This window comes from Dermacentor silvarum, chromosome 1 (assembly GCF_013339745.2).
Source record: "Dermacentor silvarum isolate Dsil-2018 chromosome 1, BIME_Dsil_1.4, whole genome shotgun sequence".
NCBI classification, from domain to species: domain Eukaryota; kingdom Metazoa; phylum Arthropoda; class Arachnida; order Ixodida; family Ixodidae; genus Dermacentor; species Dermacentor silvarum.
Window position 1 is genome coordinate 106980199 of NC_051154.1, and position 27592 is coordinate 107007790.

General features: G+C 48.3%; 1 protein-coding gene and 1 long non-coding RNA gene across 2 annotated transcripts in view; both read left to right on the forward strand.

Moving 5' to 3' along the window:
* Positions 1 to 1649: 1649 nt before the first annotated feature.
* Positions 1650 to 17805, forward strand: LOC125947363 (uncharacterized). The gene is made up of 3 exons (XR_007468240.1): positions 1650 to 1820; positions 9846 to 9962; positions 17683 to 17805. It is a non-coding gene; the product is annotated as an uncharacterized LOC125947363 (long non-coding RNA).
* A 2476-nt stretch (positions 17806 to 20281) lies between these two features.
* The window catches only part of LOC125947380 (glutamate carboxypeptidase 2-like), a 77227-nt gene continuing 69916 nt past the window's right edge, over positions 20282 to 27592 (forward strand). Inside the window, exons 1-4 of the mRNA XM_049672002.1 lie at positions 20282 to 20469; positions 20810 to 20900; positions 20978 to 21061; positions 21597 to 21679. Of these exons, the coding sequence (XP_049527959.1) occupies positions 20286 to 20469; positions 20810 to 20900; positions 20978 to 21061; positions 21597 to 21679 (442 nt within the window). The 5' untranslated portion in view covers positions 20282 to 20285. The remainder of the gene's footprint in view (positions 20470 to 20809; positions 20901 to 20977; positions 21062 to 21596; positions 21680 to 27592) is intronic.

Sequence of the window (27592 nt, forward strand, 5' to 3'; positions counted from 1 at the left end):
TGATGATGATGAAAATGTATTTATTGGAGGATGGCTCGAAGGCCTATTATGTGGAATAGGAAGGGGAGAGGGAAGGAGAAATTAGAGCCGTCCTAGAAGCTGCGTGTCCTTGGCGAAACCCAAGAGCGAGTCCAGGATGGCCCTGTCGGAATCCGCCAATCCAGTTGCCGGCCTAATCCACTCCTCGTAGGACGACACTTGCACCGCCCTCAGGTGGTGGTCCCGCTGCTTAGCGTAGCGCTGACACTCCCAAAACAAATGGGCTGCGGATGGTCGCGTGGCCACGCCGCAGTCAGGACACCTGTGCGGCTCCTGGGGTGCTTCTTCGTCCTCCGAGGCTGTCGAGGGGCCAAGTTCCTGCGACGGAAGGGGGTCAAGAGAAGGGAAAGGAGGACGTCTCTCCCTGCGTGGCCGGTACTGCCGCCACCGCTCTAGCACGTCCGGTGTAAGGACGAAGCCGGAACGGAGCCTATGCAGCAGCACCTGCCCCGCCCTGGGAAGACCCACGGGAAGTGGGTTTGGGTCTGGCGGGATACTCGCACGGAGTTTCCTCTTGCGTCGGTTGGCTGCTACTCTCAGAGCTCTATCTGGGTCATACGGTGGTCCTTTTGTCGTGCTCGTTGTGCTGGCGCTGAGGGTCTCTGAAGGATCCCGGTAGATGACGCGGTTGGAAAGAAGGGCGCGCGCCGCCTCATGGGCTCTCTCATTTCCCTCGATGCCCTGGTGACCAGGGATCCAATGAAGTGTTGCAGTGACCCCGCGGACCTCTGCACGCCTGAAGGCCTGCTTGACCAATAGAACTTCTGATGAGGCTGTGTGGCGAGACTTGCAAGCATGCAGCGCATATTGGGAGTCTGTGTATATATCGATGTGTTTTGCATGCGTGTTGCTTGAGACCTGGTCTACTGCCCAGCCTATCGCCCGGAGTTCAAGTTCAGTTGGGTCGTCGGCATCAGCAGTTATGAACGTAGAATGTGTCGCACAAGAACCGACTACGTGGTACCAGTTGATAAAGCTGCCATGATGAAGTGGTTCTTACGTTGGGTTCAAGCAGTGACCGCGGATTGAATAGCGCAGATAATTAAAAAGAAATTATTGTTCAGGGCCGGTATCAAGAAAAAAAAAACATCACTGGAAAGTTTTGCGAATTTTCCGGGAACGTAATCGCAGCCGGTGTAATATTGCGGCCGCCTCGAACAATTGCAAACTTATCTAGTCGGAAAAACAGGCGCTTCGTGTTCGTCGGCGGTTTGATTTGAACATATATACCAAATTAGCACTTTTCGATTATTATACTTGGGGAACCCTTCTGAAGGTCTCAAATACAGAAAAACAGAGGCAGCAATTCCGAAATGCGTAAATGCGCAGCTTGTCGGCAGCAACAAATGAATACCACAGCACGCCGCGTGTTTTCGACTATTCATTGTAGCGAAACTACAAAAATAGCGGCCTAGCAGTACGCCGCAGTGCGGGAGCTCTCTTCCGCAAGCCCCATAACAGCAAGCCCCCCCCCCCCCCCCCCCCTTTCCACTGTAACAGTAAGCACCGCCACTCATCAGTACAGGGACCACAGTAGACTGCTTCATATCACCACTCCTTTTCAAGCGACCATACCGAGTGTCTCGTTTACTGCTTCCTGCTTTGATCCCCTGGTGACGTGCTTTTTCGCGTATGCTTACAGGGCTTTCGAAAAGGCCAAGGGACCCGTGGACGCATTCGGAACTGTAAAGAAGCAGTGGGAAGGCTTTGAGATGGATGTCCTGAAGGTCAGGAAATACCAAATTCTGCGCAGCTGTCCCCACGACACAAAAAAGAACGAGGTGAGCATTATCATGTTACCTAACCGGAAAACTATTGCCATGACAAACTGTAATGGTAGGCATGATAACACGCCATTAAAATCGGTCAGAAGGGGTCATGCTAAAACCGCATGTAACGAAAACATCGCTTATATATTTGCAAACGTACTACCGGGGCACCTTCCTTTGGTATCGTTGTGTAGAGGAAAGCCATCACTCGATCATGCATGTGCCGCGTGCACTGATGGCGCCGTTGTTGCGTCACGGATGACGCAATCGAAGCTATATTAAGTATTTCGCTCGGCGTTCAGAGAACAATGGCTCGGTAGTACGTTTGTCGATCCGAGCAGGAGTGGTCGCGTTTGAGAGAGCTCACTATGCCACAGTAGGTATAATGTATCAAACTAAAACTGGTATTCATAAGGAGTTAGTATAAGGCGTAGAAGTGCGCTATTTTTTGCAGAAATTTCACACTTGCTCGATTACGCGCTCCCGCATTCGACGTGTAGAGTCCAGAAATGGCGTGAAGAGACTTTGGCAGCAATGCAGAGGAATGCCAGTGCGTGCCCACCACCTTTGACCCTGGCGGGCCCACTACATTAGGGAGAGAGCGCTACTGCTAGATTGGACCTTAGGATGCCCGTCCTAGCTGTATCATAAGTTAAGCATGTAAGCTTTCAAATCCGTGAATATATATCATGCGCTTTACCTTGGTATCGTTGCGTAGGGAAAATAAGCCATTACTCGATCATGCATGTGTCGCGTGCGTAGATGGAGCTGTTGTCGCTCCCTGCATGACGCAAATGAAACTAAATTCAGCCTCACGCATGCCTCACGCGCGGAGCGCTCACAGAGGCGTATAGCTCGGCTGCACGTTTATCCATCCGAATAGGAAATAGAATGTTCGCTTTTGAGAGAGCCCGCTATACCCAAGTAGGTATAACTTTACAAACTCAAAGTGGCGCTCATCAGGTGTTAAGAGGCCTACAAGTGTGCAAATTGTTGCAGAAATTTCCCTATTGCTTGGCTATATCCCCCCCCCCCCCTCCCGTATGCGTTCGACGCATACGGTCCAGAAATGGCGTGAGGAGACTCAGGTCTCAGACAGAGGGACATCCAACCCCTTTGACCACGGTGGAACGTGTCCATCTCCATAGGGACCACATAGGGACCGCCGGACTTGATCTAGGAGTGCCTTCTGCACTCTCCGATCCGAGCTGGCCAGCTGTGCCTCGCACTGCTCCGTACTAGAGGTTAGACGAGTGCTTAAATTGGCATTCCGATTTACGGGTTTCTGCACGCACGCCCACGATATGCGGTAGAGCGTGGGCCTTTCTCCACACCGCGGGCACAGGCCTAGAGTGAAACTATGTCGGGTGAATGGCATGTAATTTTAATAAATGCGGGTACGTGTCCGTCTGTATTTTTGGTAAATCTGTTGCATCCTCCCCACTTAGGGCCTTGTGGGGAGGAGCGTATTTTGGATGCGTAAAACGCTGGTGGGCCAGTACTTCACTGGGTAATATTGGTGTGGGCAACGATAGAGGGACGATTTGAGCTGCTCGGTTGCTAAGTTCACGAGCTAACGCGTCCGCCCCCTCGTTGGCCTCTAATCCAGCGTGTCCCGGGCACCAGACTATTTTTTGTGGTGGTGGGTGAGTTTTGAACTTAGTAGCCTGAGTGCTGTACTAAGTATAGTCTGCCCGTCATGTAGAGACGGCAGGCCTCCTGAGCGTACGTTAGTATTGTGGATGGTGCACCTTTGTGTTCGTATGCGCACCTTTGTGTTCGTATATGCCTGTATGGCCAGGGCTGTTGCTTCCGCCGGCGTGACTGAGGTTGTGCGCACGGAGGCGCAATTTATTAGGTGCGAGTTTCCTTCGACGGCGGTTAAGACGTGGCGACGCCTGTCGTAAGCGGCCACGTCAGCGTAAGTGACCTTGGGATTGGCTCCGTATTTTTTCCTGAGCCATTGGACCCTGGCCAAACGTCTGGCGTTGTGACATTGGTGGTGCATGTTTTTGGGGACGGGCGCGACCTTTATTTGTCTTCAACATTCGGCCGGCGCGTCTTTCAAGTCGTCATCAAGGTGTTGAGGGTGAGGTGAGGTTACAATCCTTGACAGCATTTCACTGCCAGCCGTAGTTTTGCTGAGGCGGTCTCTTTGGGAGATGAGAACAGCCGACTGGAGCTCCCCATAGGTGTTGTGTAGTGCTAAGGCTAGTAGTGCTTCGGTAGGTGTGCTTATTGGCAGCCCTAGGGCCGCCTTGTATAGGCGCTCCTGGTTGAGGCGTCGTCCTGGATCTCCTCGTCCCTGCTGAGTGAATGGTACGGTAGTCCGTACGCTATTCTCCTAAGGACGAGGGCACGAGCCTCAAGGTGTCCTTTTCTCGCATTCCCTTCTTCTGGTGTGTGATGCGGTGGATCATTCTTGAGATTTGTTTAACTGTTGTTAGAGTATTGATGATGTGGCTGGCCTTGCCACTGCTCTGCACCCAGAAACCTAAAATGCGGGCTTGGGTGACTTGCAATGGCGTGTACATCCGCATTGAGTACTATTTCTCCGTTGCTCTTGTAGCATTTGCCATGGACGCGAATGACTTCTGACCTGTCGAGGGGGCAGCTGAGTCCCATTTTCCTGACAAACCAAGCTACGGCCTCCACGGCTTCTTGAAATGTTTGTTCTTTTTGCGCAAGTGAGCCCCTTGTAGCCCAGAGTGTGATGTCATCCGCATACAAAGTGTAACCAAGATGCAGGATTTCCTCGAGGGCGTGAGCTATAGCTTGCGCATGCCGATGTTGAAGAGCAAAGGGGAGATGATGGCTCCCTGTGGTGTGTCCTTGCTATGGCATTGGTATGGGGTCGGATCTGGCCTGCCCTTACCCTGTGGTGGCCGTTCTCCCGGAGAGGAAGGATTTGGTGTAGTTAAAGATTCTCGCTCCGCAGCCAATTGCGTTGAGCTCGGATAGAATTGTTTCGTGTGAGATGTTATCGAATGCTCATTTAAAATCGAAAGCGATAATTAAATGTTCACCGCCTTTGGGTATTTGGCTAAGGACCTTCTCCCTGAGAAAGAGGAAGGCATCCTGAGTCGATAGCCTGGCCCGAAATCCAGCGTGGCTGGGATTAAGATGTTCTTTTCGATAAAATTTTGCAATCGGGTTTGAATCACTCGCTCGTAAAGCTTGCCCATAGACGATGTTAGAGATATGGGTCTTAGGGCTTCTAGAGCGGGTGTTTTGCCCGGTTTAAGTATTGTTATAATTTTGGAATCCTTCCTTTCCAGTGGAACGTAGCACCTCTCTCCCAACATTGCTTGTTGAGGTACTGAGTGAGGTGTTCCAAGACTTTATCGTTTAGGTTTCTGATCATCTAATTTGTGACTTTGTCCGGCCCGGAGGCGGAGTTTCTTTTAGCCGCCTGGGCCGCGGCGAAAACTTCCTCTTTGGTGATAAGCGCGTCGAATTCGAGGTTGTCAGATCCCCCGTGAGTAATGTTGCTGGGCGGAACGTCCTCAGTGCCTATGTAGCGTTTGACTAGAGCCCTGGTCCGTGCACTGGTCCGTAGAGCCCTGGAGTCTTGGTCCGTGTCCGCGGGTAGTCGTCTGCTATTATTTACAGCGTTCAACTCAAAGCTGATTTGAACTTGGGCTCCAGCGTGCTTCTGAGGATTGCCCAAGTCTGAGCAGTGCCCAAGGTGTCCCTAAGGAAGCTGCAAAACTGTGCCCAACCGTCTGTGGCCAGCTGTGCAGCGTATTCGATCGTTGACCTCCTAGGAGAGGGCCGCTATGCGTCTGTAAAGTTTGTGGTTAAGGCGTTGCCTTTTCCACCTTTTGAGGAGGTTGCGCCTGCTCTTCCAGAGATGCAGAAGGTGTCGGTTGATCGCCGGCGTTTCTACTGTGCGAGCGACCTTCCTGGGATTCTCTGCGCGCTCCCGTGGATAAAAGTCACCCAATCATTGACATCATTCGGTATTCGTTGAAAATCCACCCAATCCGTCAGTATCACGTCACCCGTTACCGTGCGTAATTTTGGTGACGCTATTAATGTACTGATGATAAAGTTGTCACTGCCTACAGATTTAATAAATTGGTCACTGCGACGTGCCTTTCCTAATGTTAAAGGTGAACATGAAGTCCGGGAAAGTATCCCTACTCACACTGTTACCCAGTCTCGTTGGCGCCGTTGAGTGGGTGGCCAAGTGAAAGCCTATAGTTTCACCACTGTGTATTCGAGCGAGTTTCCTTAGGGGGTTTCTTTGTTGTATACCGATGTAGAGTCAGGTGCGTTGAAATCGCCCGCCACCACAAGTTGGTCTTTAGTGCCCACTGCCAATTTTGCTACCGAGAAGAGTTCGGCAAAGTCCTCGTGTTTGTTCTTGGAAGGACTATAGATGTTTAGAATGACGGTGTGAGCCTTCCCTCTTTTCTTGGAGAGGACGCTGACGAATGGATGGTTCATACCTAATTTCTTATAATAATTCTCTTTGGCCGTGATGGATTTGGCCACCAGCGTTGCAACGCGGGGATACTCCGAATTGTATAATGTGTAATAGCCTAGCGATTTGAAGGGACGTTTTCCTACTTCTTGTAGGCATATTACGTCGGGAGGAATTGTGAAATTTGGACATATCTCTGGAGGGCCGCCGCACGTTTGTGAAACGTGCGGCAGTTCCCCTGCCATATTTCTAGATGTTCAGAATTAAGTGCCGTATTAGTCGCCATCTCCGATACTCTGGTTATTCATAACGTCGGACGTGTTTGTGGTGCGGCGATAGGCCGACGATATCGGACTTGTGGCAGGGCTAGCGCCGATGAGTTTTCGCGCCTCGCTTCATGCTGGTTAGGGAGTCGTTCACACAAGTTCTGAACTGCTAGAGTTCGAATTTCATCTGTTGTTAACATTGTTGTATTTGCTGTTGCATTTGGTATATTATTTGCGGCTGCATTTGTTGCATCATGCTTTGTACTGTGGCCTCCCAGGCTGCAACGGGGGGGGGGGGGGGGGTCACTAGTGGAGCGGGGTGGGAGTTAACTTTGGGTAGTGATGGTTCATCTACTTGGCGTAGCCTTCGCTGCTGCTAGTTGACATTTTGCTTCATTAAGGACATCTTTAAGCTGCCTATTCTCATTCATAATTTTTGATACTCCGGATTTAAAGTTATCGAAGCAGTGGGAGGCACAAACTTGGCCCAGCTCACCTGGTTTGCCGGCGGGGAGGGCATGGGAGCATGGTTTTTCTTGTTCTGCTGTTTTCTTGTTCGCTGCGGGAGGGCTTAAGGGCCTTGGACCGGGACGGGGTCCTTGCTCTGGACGAGGCTCTCGATTTGGAGGGTGACCGCGATTCCACCGACGTCTCTCGTTCTGAGCTGCACCGGCGCGGGTGGTGATCTGCTTCCCCTGATTTTTACGGCTGGGTCTTTCTTGTTGTTTCGGGGCAGATCTCTTGGGTAATGGCTTGAGTCGACGCTTGCATCCTCTGTCACTGGTGGCGTGGGCTTCGCCGCAAGCGGCGCACTTGAGACTGCAGTCGTGTCCATCTGTAGGGTTGTGCGTTCCGCACGTGTGGTACACCGAAACGTTCGGGGTGGGGCACACGTCCGAGCAGTTGCCGATTTGATGGCAAACGTGTCAAACGTGTAGATGGCAAACGTGCAGAGGTAGCAAGGAAGCTCACTTCCTCCATAGTAGACGTATTTCGGCACGTAGTCGCCCAGGAAGGTGATGACTGCAGTCTTCGAAGGGCCAAGCATTCTGGCTTGCAGGAGCTCCATCCTTTGGGTTCGGACTCGCAAGTTGGCTTTGAGTTATTCTGGAGTGGTGTTGGGCTCGATCCCGTGAATAACACCTCGGAAAGCTCCATTGGGAGTGGTCACATAGGCGTTGATGGAGCGAGCACGGCCGTTAATGGGGAGATGAGTTAGGCATCGCACTCGGTCTGTTACATGCTGGTACAGCGTCGACACCAATACAATGTTGGAACCCGGTCTTAAACGAAGCATACATTGGGTTCCGGTCACCTGGTTCTGGCAAGCGGCTACTACTGAATCAGCGAGCTGGAGGCTGGACAGTTCTTTGATTGAAAGGCCTTTGTGTGGCCTCAGCGCAATCTTGAAATCATCCTTGGGTAGTGGCGGGGGGCGGCGTCGTCTTGGGTGAAAGCCTGCCTTTTTCTGGGTACAGTATGTGAGAGCCATTGGGATGACCGCCGGACCTGTGACATTGCGGAGGTGGCTCTTCCGCGAATGCGCGGAGGGGATGTAGACGTGTGGGAGAAAGAAGAGGGCCCGTCTGGGCTTGTCGGATAAGGATGCCGTGTGCGCGAGATAGACCGAGTTGTAAAGGCGGCAACGCGCGGCGGGCAAGTCGATAGAGCTGGAGAAAAATGGGTGGAGGTCGGGAATCATGTGAGCCTGGCCCGGGGAAGTCGGGAGCCTGGCGAAGAGTGTCACCGGCGAGCCGATTAGCCCGTTCGTTCCCTCACGGTCCCGCGTGGCCAGGTCCCAACACGATCTCAACTGGTCTACTAAGACGACTTTGGAGTATGCGGGCCATGAGATTGAGGCAAGCGTAGGAGCCCCGGTTATCTACGAGTGCGGCGGGCACCAGCGGCGCAGGGCAGTCTGGGTCGCCACCAGTAGGAGGGGTCATACCCCTATAGTGCCGAAACACCCTGTGCTAAACAAACGGGCCCTACAAATAGGGAGCGAGCACGATTGCAGAATGAGACCGTAATACCCACACTAGCTGTAACATAAGTTAGGCATGTAATGTTTATATTGCGTGAATAAATTTAACTTGTGTATTTGGTTGCGTCATTTCTGCACCTTAGCGCCCATACACCCTCTGCAGCGCGCACAAGACGTTTCACATACCCCACTGCGGCTGCATCCCTCTTACAGCTTACCTAATTTTTTTTTGCCATTGAGAACGGCCACCCTTGGTCAAACAATTAGGATATTGTGTCTTACAAAAAAAAATAAAAACGTCGACAATATGTACTGATTAAGACAACGGTGAACTCCGCTTTATTATTCACAGGATATATTGTATTGTCGACATAGGTATCAGACGCTAACATTTGTATACACTATATAACACACGCATGAACGTAAAAATTCACTGCCTTGCAGAAGTAAGACACCCCTGAACAGACTTCACGTGACAGTAGCGGCGTGCTTTCAATACGTTCAGTACAGAGAAACGACGGCGAGGTACATGCATGCGCTGAACGTGTCAGGATATCTGATGAGGCACTAGTCGCTCGCCGCTCAAGGAGGGGCGAGAGAGTGAGCGTTTTGTTCGCACGTTATCCGGGACCAGGGGCCGCGTTGCAATACAGATGTCGGTGCGGCATGAGAACGGCAGAGTGTAGAGTGAATCCGGTGGTACAGGTGCGCGTAACCTAAATACGGCTGCCGACTAGGCATTATAAGTGACAGCACACATTCGAACAGACATCTTCGTGCCACCTATTGTGTTGTTTTGACTGCTGGTGCATCTGCATTACACTATGAGTCGACCGAATTCTGTGAAACGCTAAGGTCGATATAGCATAAGAACTTATTCGTGAACACGGACCAAAGGCCAGTATTCACAAAAAAAAAAGAAATGTTTTTACGGTTGAAGGAGGAATAACTGCAGCGTTGCGTAGGGCAGGGTGATAATAGATTTTATGAAACAAACACAATCGTAAAAATTTACTACGAGAGGCGAGGGAGATTAGTTAAAGGGAATTTTGCATTGCGGTAATACTAGCAGAACCACATGTAGGCATTTAAAATAAACGGCTGGAGTTCTTCTGAGACATCTCAGGAGCGTTAACCAGTTATCAGAGTTACGATCCTAGATGGACGCAGTCGTCTGCCGCAAAGCGGTAAAAAATGCTACCGAGTTTGTTTTGTTTTGCTTTTTGTTATTATGGTTATTTGCAAAGTATGCAGCTCCCGATGTGGAGCTCGTATCCAACATATGACGGCCGAGGAAGCCTGTGTGTGTCTTTTGAGCGAAAAAGAGCAAAACAAAGGAAATGTTTACCTTGACGCAGGTGAGGGTATACCAGTCACGAAAGATACTCTTAAATACAACAAGTACCGACGTCCCGTCCAGTATCTCGAACAACCGATCCGCTTTTCTGGCATACTCTCCTGCTGGCGACGTAAATGTAAGTTAACCACATTTTTTTTCTATTTCACCCCTTTTACCACCTCCCGATTTCCCGATTAGTGCACTCAGTGTAAACGTATATAGCTTGTGCAGCTCCTAATGATGAGCGCATTAACTTATCGCACAGGCACGCCACGCGCGTCGACGACAGGCAGTGGCAAAAACTCTGCAGCACGCACCTCAACAAGCGGAACGAAAGACAGCACCCACATAAAAGAACAATATAGACGGAAAGCTAGCGGCGTTGCTTTTTCGGCTTCTCTCTCTCTCTCACTTTGTCTTCGCTCCATGCACCGACTTCTACCTCTTTTACTGCGCTGGCTATTTACAACAAACGCGTGTCACTATAGCACTGCACGGGCAGAATTTCGCCGTATAAAGCCGGGCCCGGCCCGGTGCCTATATATATTATTACGATACCATCTAGAGATGCTAAAGAGACGAGCCGCCGCGAGAAAGACGATGAAGTGTGTCTGGGCTTTTGGCTCGAGCAAGGTGTCGGCCTGGCGGTTTTGGTTCCAGTGTAAATATATTGTAAATAGCTTCTTTCGTGTGTGTCTTTCCACACGTAACATTCTGGTGGAGGATTACGATCCCCGTCCTCGCCACGGAACTCCGAAGTGGTCGGTACATCGAGCTTGTCACCATGCCTCCCGGTGACGAGACCACATCTGCAACGGCTTCGACTCGTCCGCCTGCTCCAATCGTCACGGTTGCCCAACATCGCGACCCCGGTGTTTTCTCTGGCCTGGAGGGACAGGACGTTGACGAATGGATCAAGCTATATGAATACGCCAGTGCTAATAACAGGTGGGACCCAACGATTATGCTCGCCAACGCCATCTTTTACCTCGGCGGCACCCCACGCGTGTGGCACCAAACGCATGAAGACGAGTTAACCAGTTGGGACATTTTCAAAGAAAAGCTACGGGAACTGTTCGGCGACCCCATTGGGCGCAAGGTTGCCGCGAGAAAGGCTCTTGCGTCTCGTGTTCAGACATCTACGGAGCCCTACGTTTCCTACATCCTCGACGTTTTGGCTCTATGCCGCAAAACTGACGACACCATGTCTGAAGCAGATAAAGTGGCACATGTGCTAAAGGGCATCGCCGACGACGCTTTCCATTTGCTTGTTTTCGGCAACGTGTCGACTATCGACGCCATTATAAAAGAATGCCGTCGCCTTGAACAGGCTAAGAGCCGCCGTATCACACACCGCATCACGCGGCTACCAAACACTGCTGCTACGTCGACATGTGAGGGCCGCCTGCGTCAGACGACCACCTGTGACGACGTAACCCGTATTGTTCGCCGCGAGCTCGAGGCCACCAGTTCGCCTGCCTTCTCCGCGACGCCTCCCGATCCGCCTGCAACCACGATTGCCATGATTCAGGCCGTCGTCAGGCAGGAATTTGAGCACATGGGTTTAAACTCCGTGTGTTCAACGGCTCAACCCAGCGTTCATCAGTTCTCTAGCGGCCCTCCTCGTCCCCTGCCGTCCTTTTCTGCTCCATACCGCAACCCGTCCGAATGGCGTACCCCTGATGACAAGCCGATCTGCTTCCACTGCTGTCGCATCGGCCACGTCGCTCGTCACTGCCGCAACCGATGGCCACCACCTACTCGGACGTACGCCGACGCTTATTCCCGTACCTTTCGACCTACTGTTCCCTATGCTACCCGCCACGAACCCACTGCCGCTGACGCCCCATCTCCGAACCTTCGCTACAGCCGCTCGCCCTCACCTCGACGCCATCAGTCTCGTTCGCCCCAACCCCGCCGCTTTTCTTCGCCGCCCATCACCTCCCGGATCCAGCCGGAAAACTAACCGCTGCAGCTTCTGGAGGTGAAGCTGCGTTGTCGACCCTGCCCTCAAATCCTCTGCTCACGTTGCCTACGAATCAAAACCTTCTTGACGTTGACGTTGACGGCTGTCCTGTCACTGCGCTGATCGATACAGGAGCCCATATTTCTATTATGAGTGCTGCCTTCCGACGACGACTCAGAAAGCTCCTCACCCCAGCGTCGGCACGTGTCGTCCGCGTTGCTGATGGAGGTACTGTCCGTATCGTCGGCATGTGTACGGCACGTGTCAGCATCGCCGGCCGCCACACTCCTGTCCTCTTCACCGTGCTTGCTCATTGCCCCCACGACCTAATTCTCGGCCTCGATTTTCTCTCTGCGCATTCTGCTCTTATTGACTGCTCTGCCAGTACCCTTCGCCTTGAGTTGCCGCTTCTCGCAGAACCTCCTGATGTACCCCAGTGCCGCTTACGCCCCACCGGCTTTATTCGCCTGCCACCAAAGTCATTAGCCTATATTGAACTGATGTCTTCCCCACCTGTTCCTGATGGCGAGTACCTCGTCACTCCTCTGCCCGACATTCCACTGCAGTATGACGTCACCGTGCCGCACAGTATTCTTACTATTACTGATAACTGCACTCGCATGCCTATCTTTAACTTTGGATTGGCAAAGCAAATTCTCCCGCCAGGTATTTGCCTTGCCAACGTTGATTGTCTCGCCGACCATCAAGTGGCAGCTTTATCAGCCGATGGTTCTTCCGAACATGGCGGGCCCCTCGCACCAGCCTCGAGCGCCGATCCCAACATAAAGAAAATGGTTGCGGCAGACCTGTCCTCTACGCAGGCTGAAGACCTTTGCCAAGTGTTATCGTCGTACCGAGATATTTTCGACTTTGACGATCGCCCTTTAGGCCAGACACTCGCGGTCAAGCATCGGATTCCTACTGGCGATGCTACGCCTATTCACCGACGACCGTATCGAGTTTCTGCGTCGGAACGCCAAATAATTCAAAAAGAAGTAAACAAAATGCTAGACCCCTCACTAATCTGTTGAAGAAAGGCGTACAATTTTCGTAGGGTACTTCAGAAGCCACCGCCTTCTCTCGTCTCGTCACTCTTCTCACCTCACCACCCATTCTCGCCCACTTCGACCCTGATGCACCTACAGAATTGCGTACAGATGCCAGCGGTCATGGCGTAGGTGCCGTCTTAGCCCAGCGTCAGCGTGGCCAGGATCGCGTTATTGCTTACGCAAGCCGCCTCCTATCACCATCGGAGCGCAACTATTCCATTACGGAAAGAGAATGCCTTGCTGTAGTCTGGGCAGTTGCGAAGTTCCGGCCTTACCTTTACGGTCGTCCTTTCTGCGTAGTCACTGACCATCATGCCCTCTGCTGGCTCTCATCGCTAAAAGATCCTACAGGCCGGCTTGGTCGATGGGCTTTGAGGCTACAAGAGTTCTCATATTCCGTGGTGTACAAGTCTGGCCGCATGCACCAAGACGCTGACAGCTTGTCGCGTTACCCTGTTGACGACTCTGACTGCTCTAATATTGACAGTGCTGCTGCTTGCGTTTTCTCAGTATCCAAGCTCCTTAATTTAGCCGACGAGCAACGTCGTGATGCCTACATCAGAGCACTCATCGACCGTTTTGAACACGCTCCGGCCGATGCTACTCTACGCCTCTTCGTCCTCCGCGACGGTACTCTATACCGTCGTAACCTTCATTCACCGGTAACCTTCGGACGGCTCTGAGTTACTACTTGTAGTACCAAAACACCTCCGCTCAACCGTTCTAGAAGAGCTTCACGACGCTCCAATGGCAGGACACCTTGGCGTATCTCGAACCTATGACCGAGTACGTCGCCGTTTTTTCTGGCCGGGCCTTGCACGTTCCGTACGGCGTTACGTCGCCGCTTGTGAGCTTTGCCAACGACGCAAGAAGCCTTCCCAGCTCCCCGCTGGTTACCTGCAGCCGCTCGACATCCCTGCCGAACCCTTCCATCGTGTCGGCTTAGACCTTCTCGGCCCATTTCCGGAATCTACATCAGGAAACAAATGGGTTGCCGTCGCTGCGGACTACGCGACCCGCTACGCCATAACACGCGCTCTTCCGACCAGTTGCGCTACTGATGTTGCGGACTTCCTCCTACACGATATCATTTTGATGCATGGTGCTCCGCGTCAAATGCTCACCGACCGCGGCCGTATGTTTTAGTCCAAAGTCATTGACGACATCATGCGTGCCTGCTCAATACAGCACAAAATTACCACCTCCTACCACCCACAAACGAACGGCCTCACTGAACGTTTGAACCGCACCCTTACAGACATGCTATCCAAATACGTTTCAACCGACCACCGTGACAGGGACCTGGCTCTACCTTACGTTACCTTTGCGTACAACTCTTCCCGTCTTGAAACTGCTGGATTTTCCCCGTTTTATCTCTTGTATGGCCGAGAACCGACGCTACCACTAGACACTGTGCTTCCGTTCACCACGGCTTCAACTAGCGATTATGCCCGTGATGCTATCGCCCGTGCTGACCATGCTCGTCAACTTGCGCGTGCTCGTCTGGAAGTGTCCCAAGACAAACAGAAGCAACGCTACGACCTCCGTCACCGTGATGTGCGTTTTGCGCCCGGCACCCTCGTGTTGCTTTGGTCACCATCGCGTAAAGTGGGCCTTTGTGAAAAACTGCTCTCCTGTTACACAGGCCCATATCGCGTGCTCCGCCAAGTGACCGATGTCACATATGAAATCGTTCTAGCCACGCCCACTACGTCCTCCGCTGGGACAACCAGTGATATTGTCCACGTCGCCCGACTCAAACCCTACACCTCTCCAAGCGCCTTAGATATTTAACTGCACCGTGACGGTGCTTTCGCCGCCGGGGGGTAGTATTACGATACCATCTAGAGATGCTAAAGAGACGAGCCGCCGCGAGAAAGACGATGAAGTGTGTCTGGGCTTTTGGCTCGAGCAAGGTGTCGGCCTGGCGGTTTTGGTTCCAGTGTAAATATATTGTAAATAGCTTCTTTCGTGTGTGCCTTTCCACACGTAACAATATGAACGGGCCCGGCCCAAGCTTGCCGGAGGAACTTAGTCTATGCACGCAGGCAACTGTCATGGTCTCGGCGGTGTATTCTGAGACACAACAATAAAACTACATGCAGTGGCAGTAAAACACTGCGAACAACTTTTTCCTATATATAAAGCACGTGCACAGATAACCTGAAAATGTCGACAGAAGCAAAACACGGGTTAAACATTTCTGGCAAGGCATTTTATTGTACACCAGTGTACAGAATTCTCGTGTATACACTTTATGTTATAAACCCTAATGCACACTAGTGAAATGTGTGGCCGTTTCGCCAGAAGGCGAAGCATTGACAGCGATATAATGAGGTTTATGGCGTTGCGCGCTAGCTCCTCGCAGGTTGTCTAATCAAAACGCGGACGCGACATGTTGCTATACGCAGCAGGAACAGAGCTCTGAAAGATACATGCCGTGTCAATAGCGTGACGAATGTTGGTAACGGCGTTACTATATAGGGTGGCTATAGAAGCCTAGCGTTACTGCAGCGTCGCACCTCGGTGGTGCACGAGATGAGAAAGACAGAAAACTGCTAAATATTTTGGCGTTTTGTTTAGCACTAGATTTAGCTCGATGTTTACTTTTCTTTCTGCCCAAACCAGTGCATGCACCTCGGTGTAGCAAGCAGACAACTTCTCAGTATGAACGCTAATTCGTGAGTGCACAACGCTAATGGTAGCTGTAGAAGCCAAGGCCGGTATTTTGTAGCGATGCCTTTAAAGTAATAATGCCTTTTCGCGCTTATCGCGCTTTGTCAGTGGTCAGAGCGACGGTCCGCTCGCGTTATCAACGGGATCAGCCGGCCGGGAGCGGTGGAAGATAAGACTATTCTAAAATAAGTCATATAAGGCATCGCTATACAACGCTTCCCTGCCTACGGCATGCGCCGATTAAGCGGAGCGCGAAGGTGATTCATTTTGTAAGACAGCGTGGAACACGCTGGAGGACTAGCTAGCCCGGTCTCATACCCTGCGTGATGGTGACTTGGCTTTGACACATTTGCAGCTAAACGCAACCCTGCATGCACGGGCTACGCATTCCGCGTCAATACCCTGACGGCACGATGGCGGCGCCCCGCGAGCGCGCCTTCGGTGTCCTAATTGCAATCGCTACAAAATGGCTCTCGTAAATAGTTCTTACAGCAATAAAAAGCTTAAAATTTGATGGTGAAAAAGCAGATGAATACTTCAATGCGCATATTCTAACGTGGGAACGAAAAAAAAAATTAAGGTGAAAAATACGCTGTCACACCAACCAATCTGAGCCCACGACGAAACAATTTTCATGCATAAATTTGGGGCTCATGAAGAACGCTGCGAATACCGTTGAGGCAAAATCTATCTTTGCGTACTGCGGTGACCGTAAAGCAAACGTCAATGTGGTGCAATAAATAAAAAAAATGACTCAACTGGAATAAAATAATCGTATCAAGAGCGATGAAATAGTGGAATCACAAAAAGCGGTAACAGCCAGACCGCATCTTGAGCGTTTTGTAGTATAGAATTTTTTCTTTCGAGAGAACAAAGCTTGTTTCTTAGCAAGAAAACAACAAAAAAAAATAATAGAAAACGTTTTACACAATGAAATCAAACAAAAAGAATCAGAACTCTTTTTTTATATATAGTAGAAGGCTACAGCCCTGAACCGACGAAGACGGAGAGAGAAGAGGCACACAAAGAACATAGACACAGCGCTGACTTTCACCAATAACACTTATTTCGCAGTCCATGCATGCCATGGACTGCGTAAGAACCAGGCATGTCATTGTTCCCATCGAAACTTTGCAGCCACCGAAAACTTGTGGAAGACAGTGGCGATACAAACTTGGTCTTCTATGTTGCAGTGACTGTAAATGCCCGTGCTTCTTCATTTGAAGACAAGGGCTTCTTTGGCGACTTCACACGGGTTTAGCGTACTTGGGATATTGGTATCTATGTGACTTTTTGGTCAATAAACGGCCTTTTAGCACCTCCAGAGCGTAGTAGCTACTCGCAAAAGGTATCAAAATGTAGGTCTCAACGAGGCAAGAAGCAAGAATTAGTCGCCGAGTAGGTAAAATTACCGATACGGGCGTAAAAACACGAATATAGTCGAAAATTAACCACATTGCACCATAGACTGCACTGTCTCCGGGATGGGCCTACCTAGCCTCTTGGTTAAAAAAAATAGAGAGGCGTGTCAACTAAAATTGACGTTAAAGAAGACAACGTCGACGTACAAGCGCATGAAAAAAAGAAAAAAAGAAAGGAAAAAGCAAATGAAGAAACTAGACGCAAGGAAAAAAAGAAAACATAATCAATTTACTCACCGTGTGCACAGATAATGAACGCCCAAGCACGAGGTGCCATTGGAGCAATCTTCTTCCTGAGCTCAACGGACGTCTCAATAAACGAAATAGAGGGTCGGTAGAAAATGTATGATCTGGCAATGGAACACAGAAAATAATGCAAATAATGGGAAAATACCATGCAATTTTGCCACCTTACATCATCTTTTGTGCTCCCCCCTTCAATATCAGTACACATAAATACATATTCAAATTCAAATTTATTTACCAGACAATACACTGGAAGATGGGATAAAAGCCGTGAAAACGGCTTGACAGGGCCGTTTTCATGTACATATACCATGTACGTCGACCTTGTCTTCTTTCGTGTCAACTTTGATTGACACGCTTTACTTTTTCTCTTTTTTGGAGGAATACTTATTACATACAAAAAAAAAAAAAAAAAAACTGGAGCGGCTTCACAAGCTTGCGTCTGCGCTTTTTCTTTTTCTTTTTCTTTCTTTCTTTTTTCTTTTTTGCCGCGAACAGGGTTCCGCTGTCTACGTCAACTATGCGGAGAAATCTGACTTCAAACTTTTGAGCATTTACAACATTACCGTTGCTGGACGCATATGTTTGATCCGAGTCGGGAAGATCACCAAGGGTGAGCAGGCAAGTTCATATCTTTACCTTACAAAAAGTACTCCAAAAATAAAGTCTATACCCTTCTTTCCTATCTCGAAAACAAACGTTTGCTTATTGCTTGAGTTTCTGATCGCGCGGTTGTGCTCCTAGTCATGACAATGTTTACATATGTTTAGTCTGCGATCTTTTACATATATGTTTGCTCAGACGTACGGTAAATTTGATAATTTTGTCGTCATGACTCGTGTACGTGTAAGGCGTGTGTTCCTTCTTCATGTGTTCACTTCGCTCTGTTCTGCATATATATTTATTTTTTGTTTTTATTTATTTTCAATACTGTGAGCTCTTTCGGGCTGTTACGGGGTGGGATAATTCACAACACTAAGAGCGAATATACAAACAGCGTAATACAAGCAACACAACGCAAACTGAAAGCAAGAATGTATAAACAGCATACAATAGCATAAACAAAACATCAGCAGAAACAGTGCAGTACAATGCCAAAAAAAAAAAACATTGAATTTAATCATATAATGATTCTAGGTTTCTTTCAAAACTCGCAAGCGAATTTATACCGTCAAATATTTCTGAGTCAAGTTTGTTCCACTCTTCTATAGTTCTGACCAGAAACGAATGTTTGTAAACATCAACTCCAGGCACATAAGGTCTAACAACGTATGGGTGACAGGACCAAGGTGACACTCTGCCAGGAGGCCGCAAGTAGAGTCCGGGATTTATGTTTAACATGCCATTGTATAATTGATAAAAAATTTTAGCCTGGCTATTTTCCTGCGTGAAGCTAGATCTGGAAGGTTTGCCTTATCAATCAATGCAGTAACAGATTCAGTTCTCTCGTATTTAGAAAAAACAAAGCGCACAGCAAGACCGATTCGCTCGATCTGATTTATTAGAGTTCGTCGATACGGGTCCCACACTATACTCGCGTACTCCAGGGCAGGTTGAACAATCGTAGTGTAAGCCTTCAGCTTTTAGTCAGGAGACGTTTGCTTTAATTTCCGCCGAGGCATTCCCAGCTTTCGCTGTGCTGATCCACAAATGTTAGCAACATGTTCGTTCCAGCTTAAATTATGTGTGATGGTAACACCCAGGTATTTCATCTTCATTGTGCGTCGAATTTCCTTACGTTCAATTCTGTAAGTAAATTGCAATGGGGATTTTTTTCGCTGTAACGCTCATGCAGACCGATTTATCAAAGTTAATTTCCATGTCGTACGCTGCACACCAATTAGAAATTACGTTTACGGAATCATTCAGCAGGGATTGGTCGTGGACGCTCCTCACTCGACACAAGAACAGACAATCGTCCGCGAAAAGGCGAACCTCAATTAGTGGGTCCACATCTTTAGCAATATCGTTGATGTAAAGCAAAAATAGCACGGGTCCTATCACAGATCCTTGGGGCACCCCAGAGGTGACATGCAATGAAGCTGAGTACTCATCAGCTATTTCCACAAACTGCCGTCTGTTACACAAGTACGCGTCAATCTACTTTACTATCATGTGATTTATACCGTATGTTTTCAGTTTTTGACTAAGTTTTACGTGGCAGACTTTATCAAACGCTTTTGAGAAATCCAGAGCAATTACGTCAACTTGCTCTTTCTGCTTTATAGTATCTGCAAAATACTTAATTGTTTCAAAGAGCTGCGTAACGGTTGACAAGCGCCTTCGGGATCCATGTTGTTTGGCATAGAAGAAATTGTCTTCGGCATACTGAACCAGATATTTGTTAATTACATGTTCAAGTAGTTTGCATACGGTGCATGTTATCGAGATGTGACGATAATTAGTTAATTTTAGCTTGTCTCCAGCTTTGAAGATCGGAACAACGTGGGCAACTAACCAGTCATCTGGCAAGGCACCCATTTCGAGGGAAGCAGTGAATATTTCTACTAAAAAATTAGAAACCCATTCACAATAACGTTTTAGAAACGCATTCGGTATTTTATCACGACCAGAACTTTTCCTCACATCTAGATTTACAAGTAATGCTACGATTCCGTCTTTAGAAATAATGACGTCACTATAAGTACGTTCTTCATTTACCCCAGCTTCTACGACCAGATATTCTTTCTTAGAGGAAAACACCGTGACAAAGTAGTTGTTAAAAGCCTCAGCCATTCTCACCGGTTCGCTACAGACGGTTTCATTGACTAAAACACCATGTATCATTGGCTTTGAAGAAGATAAGTACCTCCAAAATTTTTTCGGGTGCGATATATGCGATTAATGGCAAATAAATTGATGTCGAATGCAATTTTGGCTTCCTTTTTTTTTGCTTAGTCATTCATGCTATGAATATAGCGCAATGTACATTATCTCGCTCACACCATATTTTGCGAATTGCTACACCAGTCGGCTCTTGCACGATGCCCGCAGTATAGAGGAAAAGAGAAAGAGTATTACAAACATTACTTCACTGTAAGAAACGAAGACGCTAGGAAAAAAAGAAATCATAGTCAATTTACTCACCGTGTGCACAGATAATGAACGTCCAAGCACGAGGTGCCATTGGAGCAATCTTCTTCCTGAGCTCAACGGACGTCTCAACCGCAGTGAATCGAAGCATCAGCTTTCCTGAGCCCATTTGGATTGGTGAAAATGCCCTGCAACATGGAACAGTGGCCAGGCTTCTCGGCGACCCCCTGACGCCTGGTTACCCCTCGCACGGTGAGACACACGCCATGCGGTATCAGTCGGGCCACACAGAGACAAAGCAGCAGAAAACGCGTGCGCAGTAGTGGCTTAAGTGTGGCTGCTATTAGGTCAACATTTTGTGCGGCCATTGAGTGCAAATGCCGTGGATTTGTCCAGTTGTCTTATACGAAGGAACCACTCTAGAGAAGGTAGCTGTTCGGGGCATCCACGGCATTCGTGATAAGGTGGGGCTGGTGGATGGTCACTCGATATCGCTATGTGCTGGATTCTGTTCTTTATCGTAGACACAGCACAGGTCCTCGGTGTCTGAGCACTGAGAGTTCGTGCTATGGCATCGGCCTTTATACGGCAGGTGGCCTGCATCGGCTGAGCGTGCAAGACTCGGGCCTACCCTCCATCCCAGCACAGCCGATAAACGAGTGCGACGCCCGAGACATATTTCGGTAAGAAGTCTTCACCGACCCCTTCGCCTAAACGAAAGCTCGTGACGCCGAAAGTTAGGAGGCCCGATTTCACGCAGGTTCATGACGGAAGTAGCATGTCCTGAGCAGTGGGATCCCAACTTGAATGTCCCGTGCGGCCTTGTTTTGGAGAGCGGCACGACGTAAGTATGCAACTATCCAGCTCTTTTTCGTAATCGCGTTGTTGAGACCAATTGCTCTGAGGAAGCTGGCTCAAGTTGCGCTGCATGAATCATGTCAACCGAACCAACAGTCGCTGTGGATATGTAAGCCCCAGATTATAAGAATCAAGCTTTCATTGGGAATTTCATTCATTGGGAAAGATTGGTGAAAAATGCAGTTGAATCAAGTTCACATTATTGAGACTACGATCGTGTGTCGACACGCGCAATTGGCAACGTTGAGTGCGTACTTTTCCTCACTGATATCACTCCACAAATCGCCTTCGGACCCTGCTGCTGAAACTAAACAGGGTACGTGCTATGTTGATATCTGCAATTACAAAGCTCATCTTGGCTATTGTGATGATTTTTTTAGCTTTCTTTCTATATAAACGTCACTCTATACAGGAAAAACTGCAAAATCGATCCATGCGCGTTCCTTTGTCTCATCGAAAGAACAGCTACGTAGTCACCGGCTGACTGAACAGCGGCAGGCGCTCTTGTTTCCCCTTGGCAGGCTCGGGATAACGACGCACAACGACATCACAGTCTCCACAGTCGAGAACGTCATCGGCATGTGGAGAGGAAACATCGAACCAGGTAGGCACCACAGAAGCATCTCAATAATATCGCACAGAAAAGCCCTCAAAAGTAACAACTAAGTTTTGCATATAAGCCCGCATGATTGTATTTCTCTCTATTAAAAAAAACACGCAGATCCAGCGCAATATTGGAATCTAAATGACGCGAAGTTTGTGTTTAACGAGAGAGCAGCAGTAGCGCAGTACACGACCACAGCATCGTCACCAATGCTTCGCCATGCCGCATGTTCCGCCATTTGGTTTGTTTATCCGCACGTGCTGTACGGATAAACTCTCCGGGTGACACACACCGCAATGAGCGATCCCGGCGCCTCACCGCCAACCCACACACACACACGATTGATTACACAGCACAAAATCACTATTCGAAGCGCACTGGTCGAACGTCACCCACGCGCCCAAGCACGAAAGCACAGCGCGGCCAGCATTGCTTTCAACTTGGCTATGCTTGGAAAACAAGAATCTTGCGGTAACATACAGCAAACTTCCTCACTGTGATTTTATTAGATTACATACTGCATTAAAAAAACTACCTATAGATTACTTCAACGGCGACTGTATATGTGAACAGTTGCACGCGGAAGTAAGCGCAGCAGCGCCGGTTCTGTCCCACGCGGCACCCGTCGAAAGCTCACACTGTGCCGTGTGGCACGGCCACAACTCCATTAGCCACCATAACTCCATTTCCGTAAATCTCCATTAGGGAGTTTCATGCTCAGCAGAGTTCGCGGGTGCCCGTGGGACAGGGGTATAACTGCAACACAGTATAAATTAGTTGCATTTCTTCATTCACAACCTCAGGCACTACAATAATATACTTATATTATGGCCTCGCTCCTACTTACCTACAAAAGTGGACAAAATGCATGCGTCTTTGGTATAACACAGCACTCATAATGCACAACTAAACAAAATAAAATTAACTGGTAACCTAAAGAAGCCAACGTGAACCTTCACTAATTCACGAGCAGGTAGCTTCACGCTCACGTGGCTCATGAAACAGTATTCTGTGCCAAGAATCTTAGTAGAACAAGGGTGGTGAGCGTCATGTGCACGGCCTCGGAGAAAATATGCATGCAGTAGTACGACAATACCTGCTTTCCTGTTTTTGCTCATGCCACACCAACCCATTAATCTCGATTAAATCATTAATCGAAAAATTGAAGGGCTAGAATTGGCCCGCACGAGGTACTACTTGTAAAAAAATCACCTCCAGCGCTTGTCGAATGGGTGTCGAGGAGGAGCCGAGCCCCTCATTAAAAAATGTGGGGAGGGGCGGGGGGGGGGGGGGGTAATTTTCACTCTAAATAAAGTTTACACCCTTTGGGTCGTATCTGGTCCCCAAACAATAATCGTCATCTGCCTTGCTTGCGTTCCCTTTCTTGAAAACTCGGCGCTCGCTACTTTTCTGCCGAGAATGCTGTGTCACGCTGATAACGGGCAAGCCTTTCGTGATTAGGAAGTACCTGGCTCGCAGCGTTAAAAAAAAGGAAATGCGAACAAGGCAGATGACGATTATTATTTGTGGACAAGATACGACCCAATGGGTGTAAACTTTTTTTAGGGTGTAAGCATTGCAGATATTTCGCCAAAGTGTATTGACACAGCTACCGTATATACTGGTGTAAGGCCCGCACCCCGAACTTGGTAGCCCAAAATTTGGAAAAAAAGATTTCCATCAGCGAAGGAATCGCGTTCGGTGCCCCGATGCCGCGCGCGCGCATTGACGAATTTTCGCACGCTGCATACTTCCGCGTGCCGCTACTAGATGGCGAGAGCTGAGTGTTGACCTCGGATGTAATGGTACATCCAGGGATCCGGAATGTGCACAAGTCACCGACTGCGTCAGCACCATTTTTATCAAAAGGTTCGGTACCGTGTAAGGGCCGCACCTCGTCAAAATTGGGAAATAAAAGCGCGGCCCTTACACGAGTCTACACTCTAAGAACAGTTGCACCCTTTGGGGTGCATTTTTGCCACACAACAATAATCGTCATCTGTCTTGCTTGCGTTTCCTATCTTGAAAACTCTGCACTTGCTACTTTCCTGTCGAGAACGCTGTGTCACGCTGATAACGCTCTTGTCGTTCGTGACCGAGAAGTGCCGGGCGCACAGCGTTAAAGAAAGGAAAGCCACGCAAGTCAGATGACGATTATTGTTCTGTGGCAAAAATACGCCCCAAAGGGCACAACTGTTTTTAGAGTGTATACGGTATGTATAGGAAATATTCTGCGAGAAATGATTCGGGAAAATAATGAGGTTTAAGTCCTAAAGAACACACTAGCTTACCGAGTTGATGCTATATAGTGCCACCTGTGGGTAGTGGGTCGAGGGCAAGAGTGGGTCGAGGGCAAGAGTGGGTCGAGCCCAAGAGAACGAAGAAGACCGCGCGCCCCTTTAGCCGAATTCTTGGAACGCACTGGTCGGACGCATCAGCTGCTCGCCGCTCGCCTGCTGTCTTCGTCTGCTGTCCTGTCTCGGGTGTGGTCAAGTATCGGGCGGCGGTTATCTATTGCTCTTTTAACGTCTCGATTGTTCTTTTGATTCATTTATTGATCTTTTTTCTTCACCTTTAGGATTATTGTGTCGCGAGTGTAAAGTCAGACTAACCTGATGTCTCTTTCTTCCCCCGGTCAAGGGCATTCCCCTTGGCTAGCCTCAATCCCTTCCCGAGAGTGGCCAATAGACTCTTTTTTACGCAGTGGCAACAAAAGTGTCCCTGTGGCTCTTGTGCCTATAAATGGGGGATCGATTCAGATGAAGAATCCGAAAGCGATTCAGGTGGAGCTTCGAAAGGCCTCCTCCCAGTTCCAAAAGATCACCGAGGTCCGCCAGTTTGGTCGCGGTGGTATTCTTTGCTGCTCATCGGACCAGGAGTGCGTTCGAGACCTTCTAAACTGTTCTGAATTCGCATCGAATCCGGTGAGCCCGTTTATTCCACCACACCTTGCATGCTCGAAAGGCTTAGTTCGTGGGGTCGACGCGAGCCTGGACCCCTCAGAAGTGCTAGACTTATTTTCAGTTGCTGGAGCTGTATCCGTATACCGGTGTAGCCGAATTATTGAGAACAGGAAGTCACCTACGGAGTCGGTGATTGTTACGTTCGCGGGAACAGTTCGTCCAACTGAAATCAAGGCATGGCCCCTGATATACAGAGTAGAGCCACTTTCCCCAAGACCACTACAGTGCGTGAAATGTTGGCGCTACGGACACACTATAAAAGGATGCAGATCGGTTACTCGATGCCGCCTATGTGGAGAGAATCACGACAGCACAGATTGTAAGTCGCAGGAAGAAAACTGCTGCCTATGCAATGAAGCACACCCTGCAGACTATTCAAACTGTTCTGCAAAGGAACGAGAATTAAGGATACTAGAAGTGGTGGAACGCAGGCGTTGCTCACGTAGGGAAGCAGTTACAGAAGTTCAGGGAAGATCCCAGGGCTACGCAGGCGTAACAGCTCGTCACACCGCTAGTATGGATGTTTCTCTATCCAAGGCCATAGCAGAGGCAGTAGAGAAAGCTATGGAAAAGGCAATGGAACGACTTGCAACAACTCTTTTTGAGTCCTTGACACAAATGATGACTAGCCAGATAGCGCAGGTCATTGGTGCAGCCTCTACCCAATCTCCTGCATACCAGGTTGCAAATGTACTAAACATAACTCAAAAACAAACATTGTCATCAAACTCGTCAGCTGACTCCCCTTGCGCAGGACCTTCTACTCAAGTAGAACGGACGGAACCGGAACCCCTAACGGAAGAGTATGAAGACTACCAGGATGTAGACATGGAACACAAAAGTCTAAAACGCACACGATCTCCTCCCCACAAAATTTCTTCAAAGTCAAAAACTCAAAAATATGAAAAAGTGAACCTTTCCAAGAAGGACTTTTTGAAAGAGACTATTTTGGATCAGGCGGTTTCCGCTACCGTTCTATCTTCACCATAGGGTCTCTAAAAATCTTGCAGTGGAATTGTCGTTCAATTGTTTCTGCTACTACAGATCTATCGTATATTTCTTCTCAATTTTCTCCAGACATCATTATCTTACAAGAAACCTGGCTTTCAAATGGTCAAAAATATTCTCTAAAATATTATCGAATGTTTCGTTTGGATCGGCCTGCCAGAGGTGGTGGCGTTGCTTTCTTGGTTTCAAATAAATTTAGTCACAAAGCAACGATATCGTTTCAAAGAATGTCTACCGAATGTGAAATTTTAGCATTAGACATTTCACTCCCAGACTGCTCCCCTTTTACCTTAGTTAATTTATATTTCCCAGCAGGAGTGCAGGATACATTTTCTCTAGACACCGTATTAGCTTCCTGCAGAAAAGACATAGTATTCGCTGGTGACTTTAATTCACACCATGTATCTTGGGGTTTTAAAACTGATTCAGAAGGAAAACGCCTGTGGGAATGGACTCTTGATAATAATCTATCTTGTCTAAATTCAAAAGTTATTACGTTTCTTCGCGGACAGTCTCAATCGGCTATAGATCTCACTTTCTCCAGCTCATCTTTAGCTATATCATCGTGGAATACTATAGACTGTGCTACGAACAGCGACCACCTCCCAATTATTTTTCAAATTGATTTCCCTGTGATTTCTCTTAGAAGGAAAAATAACTCATTTATAAACTATAACAAACTTCAAAAGACTTGAAGTCTACGATGCTTTCACGTACGGATATGCAAGAGGATATTAGGGCTCTGAGCCTCTGTGCAGTTTTAAAGCGTTCCGCGAAGAATGCAACAGTTAATTTAACCTGCAACACAGGTAAACCATTAAGTCCGTGGTGGAATTCAGATTGCGCGAGGGCCCACCGAAAACGAAAAGCTGCCTGGAAGCAACTTCTTTGTAATCAATGTCCAAAGAATTGGAGTGATTACCAATTTGTTGCTGCAACATTTAAGCGTACGATAGATAAAGCCAAAGAGGAGTATGATATGAATAAATACAATCGTCTGTCTAAATCAAAAAACAAAAAAGCCCTTTTTAGGTTTTTACGCTCTCGAAAAATGATTCCAGTTCCAGCAAATATTGACTCTTCCGTGCTTTCGCCACGTGAATTATCCGAATTATTAGAAAATATTGGAAAAGGACTGAAAGATAGGTTCACTTCAATCATTCCACCGTACATAGTGAAACCGTTACCACTAGAGGAATTTAGGGAAGTCACAACACAAGAACTGGCGGATGTTGTTCGCTATCTGCCTTCTTCAGCGCCAGGACCAGATGGAGTTACCACAGCCGTGATAAAAATTCTGTATGAATTGTCCCCAGAAGAAATTTTGAATATGGTAAATTACTCTTTAAAAAATGCGTGGGTACCTTCAGAATGGAAGCTTGCTAAGGTAATTCCGATACTTAAAAAACAGGGAGGTCGATATGATTTAGATAATATTAGACCAATTTCCCTAACATCAAACTTAGTTAAACTAATTGAACGAATTTTAAATTGTCGAATTACGACCTACATTTCTGAAAACTTAATACTTAGCCCCTGTCAAATTGGTTTTAGATCAGGGTGCTCGATTTGGTGTGCGCACGTAGATTTAGAGAGTCGCATAAAACTTGCTCGTCGCCGAAGAGAATATTCAGCATTAGTGACCCTGGATCTAGCAAAAGCTTATGATTCCGTGGAACATAGCATACTGATAAAGCAATTAGAGAATTACAGGTTTCCGAAATACATCACGGCGTGGTTGTCAGAATTTTTAAGGGAAAGAGAGTTCTACTGTTTTCAAAACGGATGTTCATCGTCTAGGTATAAGCAACAGAGGGGAGTACCACAAGGATCAGTATTATCTCCTGTTTTATTTAATATATTTTTAAGCTCCATCCCGCTGCTCCAAGACATTCATGTGTACGTCTATGCTGATGACATCGCTTTTTTTGCATCGAATGCT